At 20.6% G+C, this 4,190-nt stretch overlaps 1 protein-coding gene across 1 annotated transcript in view; it reads left to right on the top strand.

The window, feature by feature from the left end:
• Positions 1-665: 665 nt before the first annotated feature.
• Positions 666-4,190, top strand: part of PRSY57_0307200 (hypothetical protein) — a gene marked incomplete at both ends in the record, with an annotated part of 11,847 nt that continues 8,322 nt past the window's right edge. Inside the window, 2 exons of the mRNA XM_012905700.2 lie at positions 666-1,584; positions 1,790-4,190. The exon at positions 1,790-4,190 is cut by the window's right edge and continues 1,605 nt beyond it. Coding sequence (XP_012761154.2) covers positions 666-1,584; positions 1,790-4,190 — 3,320 coding nt within the window. The remainder of the gene's footprint in view (positions 1,585-1,789) is intronic.

Below are 4,190 nucleotides of genomic sequence, written 5' to 3'. Positions count from 1 at the left end.
AAAAAAAAAAAAAATAGGGTCTTAAAAATATATCTCTCTCATTCTGCGAATTATACATGATTATATTATATATTTAAAATAATTTATAAAATATGTTTATATTTTCATTGGCTCTACAATTATATATATTTATGTATTAATACAGTTTATCAATGTTGAAGATATATTGATTAAAATAACTGTTCAAACATTTGTCTAATACATTTTTTTTTATTTTATTCTTTAATTTTGAGAATATAAAAGTAGGAAGGACTATATCATAGATATTATACACATATATATATAATATTACATCGGTCAAAAAAATAAAGCATTTGTAGGAAACATCACATATTCGTTCTTATGTAATTATATAAATATATATATATATATATATATATATATATATATATAATACATATATTTTTATATTTTTATATATTTACATTTTTATATATTTACATTTTTATATATTTACATTTTTATATATTTACATTTTTATATATTTATATTTTTATATTTTTATATATTTACATTTTTATATATTTACATTTTTATATATTTACATTTTTATATATTTACATTTTTATATATTTATATTTTTATATTTTTATATATTTATATTTATTTATATATCTATCCGAATATTTTGTACATGTACACTAGATGTATAGACTTTAAAAAAGATGAAAGAGAAAGAAGGGGATAATTTATTTCCAGGGGACAAAGATGTTACGAATTTAAAACAGTACTTCGAAGGTGGTGATATAAAATTTGAGAATGCAGAATTAAAAAAAGAAAGGGAAGAAATACGTAAGAATAAAGTGTTTATAGAATGTGTACAGAATATTTGGATGAATATTTTGAATAAAAAAATGGATGATAAATTTAGTAAAGTTGAATACTTTAAAATAATGTTAAGAATATGTAAAGTATTAATTCCTCAATTTGATATAAAAGAAATAATAAAAATTGTAAATGATGAATGGATAAATGATTCTAAAGGAAAGAAATATTTGAATTTTTCTTCTTTTTTTAATGCATTTTTTGAATTATCAGATATATGGACACCAACAATAAATGCATATGATTATGCTCATTTTTTAAAATCTTTATTTTACAGGATAACATTTATAGAAATTAAAACAAAAGATGGTCGCATAATAAAAAAAAAACCAATGATAATGATAAATTTCAAGAGAACAGCTGAAGACAAAAAACTATCTCTTTATAATGATACTAATAATATTGAGAAACATATAATAAAAGAAAAAAATAAAAACACACTAAAAAATTTAAAGTCATTCAAAAGAAGTTCTATGCAAATTCAAAATTTAAAAAAAAAACATTTTATAAAAAGATTCAGTGAGAATTATAAATTAGAACACTCGTTTTTATATGACATGGAGGATGATGGTGATAACTCTTTAATACCTAAAAATTTGTTTGAAAATTTATTAAACAATAAACAAAATAATGATTATTTACAGAGGAATATTATACTTATGGATGTTAATGACATCAACCCTTTGGAATATCCTGATGAAAACAACCAACATTTAAATAAAAATAAATGTCTTATTGGGACGAACCAAAAGGAGAAATGTAAGAAAAGAAAACAATTAACTATGTAATTTTATATATAATATCTAAAGCAACGATATTTTAATAAATAGATGGGTTTTATAATTATTCTCTCTGGTTAATATATATACCACAATTGTTTTATATTTTAACATTCAAATATATATATATATATATATATATATGTATATATGTATCTATATATGTATGTATATATTTATTATAGATATGATACCTAAAGGTACAGAATTTCAAGATAAGGAAAAAGAAAGCTCCATTCTTACGATTAATAAAAATGATAAAAAATATATGAAAAAAAAAAAAAAATATTCAGAATTACAAGATTCTAATATAAGCAGTAATAATACCTTAATATCTAAGAGATACACCTATACATCTGGTATGGATAAAGAAACTAAAGAAACAAATGAACAGAACAAAAGGAGAAATACAGAAGTTGCTTCTATATCTAATATGCGTAATGTAGAAACAAATGAGAAGGAGAGAAAAAAAACAAAAAAAAAAAAAAGTGTCCAAAAAGATGATCTGGTTGAAGAAAATGATAAAAAAGAAGAGAATGCTTTATTAGATAATTTAATCATAATCGATGGAATAAATTTTGATGATGTTACTAAGGAGTGTAAAATAATTGATGATAATAATAATGAAAATATTGACAACAATATTTATGTTGAAAATAATAAATTGAAGGACCAAATATCAGATGATTTGTTTTCTTCTGAAGGCAAGAATCTTATACTAGGGTTAAATGAAGGAGAAGAATTCAATGAAGAGGCTTTTGAAAATATCGAAAAAGAATTGCAAGAAAGAAAAGATGTAAAGAATAGAAATGATAAAATAATATATAATAATAATAATGAAGAAGAACAAACCGACGATTCAAATAGAAACATTAATAAAATTGAAAGTATAAATAAAAAAAAAAATAAAATAAATAATAATAATAATAATAATAATAATAATATTCATATTAGCAACAAAAACGAGTTCAATAAAATAACAACAGAACATATCTTAAATAAAGAAAGCATCTCAAAACATATTAAAGGTAGTCCAAGCAGGGATAAAGAAATAAAAAAATTATACACAACAGACAAAAGTGAAGATAGCACATTCGAATTAAAAAAAGAATTAGAAATTATAACAAACGATAAAAAGAATAAAGTAGATGTATATGAAAAAGATATTATTGGATCTAATGAGGATGATGAATATATACATGTTTTGAAAGAAAATTTGAAAGAAGATGCAAATGAAGATAATGATAAAGAAAATAAAAATAACAAAACAAAAGAAATACTTAAGAGCAAAAATTATCTAGAAAATGAAAAAAGGACTCTAGAAGAATTGAAATTAAGAGGTAAAAATAATATATTTAAAAAAGATGAAAAATATAATTCTTTGGGAGAGTTAATAATTAATGAAATTCAAATAAATGAAGAAAATAAAAATAACGACATACAGGATGTAAATATATCGAAACAAAAAATAATACAAAGTTCTTCAAGGATAAATGATACCTTCAACATAAAGGATATTTCATTAAACGATAATTTGGAAAAAGAAAAGAGGAAAAGAAAAAGTCAACCTTTTATAGATAATTTGATGAAGGCAGATAAAAATGAAATATCTGACAATATAAACAAAATATGTGACGACAATATAAATAATATTTATGATGACAATATAAATAATATTTATGACGACAATATAAATAATATTTATGATGACAATATAAATAATATTTATGACGATAATATAAATAATATTTATGACGATAATATCCTTGAAAATAAAAACATAAAAACAACAGATGACATTGCACAAGTTGAAGAGAATAAAGAATCAATAGAAAAAAACGAACTAATGATTTCCCTAAATGAAGATATTAACAACACATATAACATGTTCAAAGAAAATGTAGATATTTTTATTAATAAAATTAAAAGAGAAAGTCTTTTAAAAATAGATAAGAATAAAAATAAAGAAACAGATAAAAATATAAAAGATAATAATAATGATGAATATATAATGGACACCTTTTATGAAAACGATTTTATAATTAATCATAAAATTCAAATAACAAATAAAGAGTTAGATCCACTTGAAATAAATACACAAAATGAGTTGATAGAAAATCTAGATATTAAAAAGAAAAAATATACAAATGATCAATTCTTTAATGATGCTGATAAAATGTTTTATGAAATGAATAAAATATTGAATAAAGATATGAAGAAAAATGAAGAACAAGAATTTTTAAAAACGGATGAAAGATTGGGGTCTTTACAATTATACAAAATAAAAAAGTATAACAAGGGAGAAGAGAAACATGATAAAAATAATGAAGAAGAAAAAAATATATTATATGATGAGAATCAAGTTTATAGCGTGTTATATTCTGATCATACAATAGAACAAGACATAAATGACATTCAAACGAATATATGTGATGAAAAGAATATTGAACAAATAAATGAAGAGAACAACACAAAGGGTGTTACAATAAGCGCCACGGATATGGAAAACAAAAATGATATGGAAAAAAAAAATGATATGGAAAAAAAAAATGATATGGAAAAAAAAAATGAGATGGAAAAAAAAAA

This window comes from Plasmodium reichenowi, chromosome 3 (genome assembly GCF_001601855.1).
Source record: "Plasmodium reichenowi strain SY57 chromosome 3, whole genome shotgun sequence".
In the NCBI taxonomy this organism is placed as follows: domain Eukaryota; phylum Apicomplexa; class Aconoidasida; order Haemosporida; family Plasmodiidae; genus Plasmodium; species Plasmodium reichenowi.
This window is presented reverse-complemented; position numbering and strand designations above follow the sequence as displayed.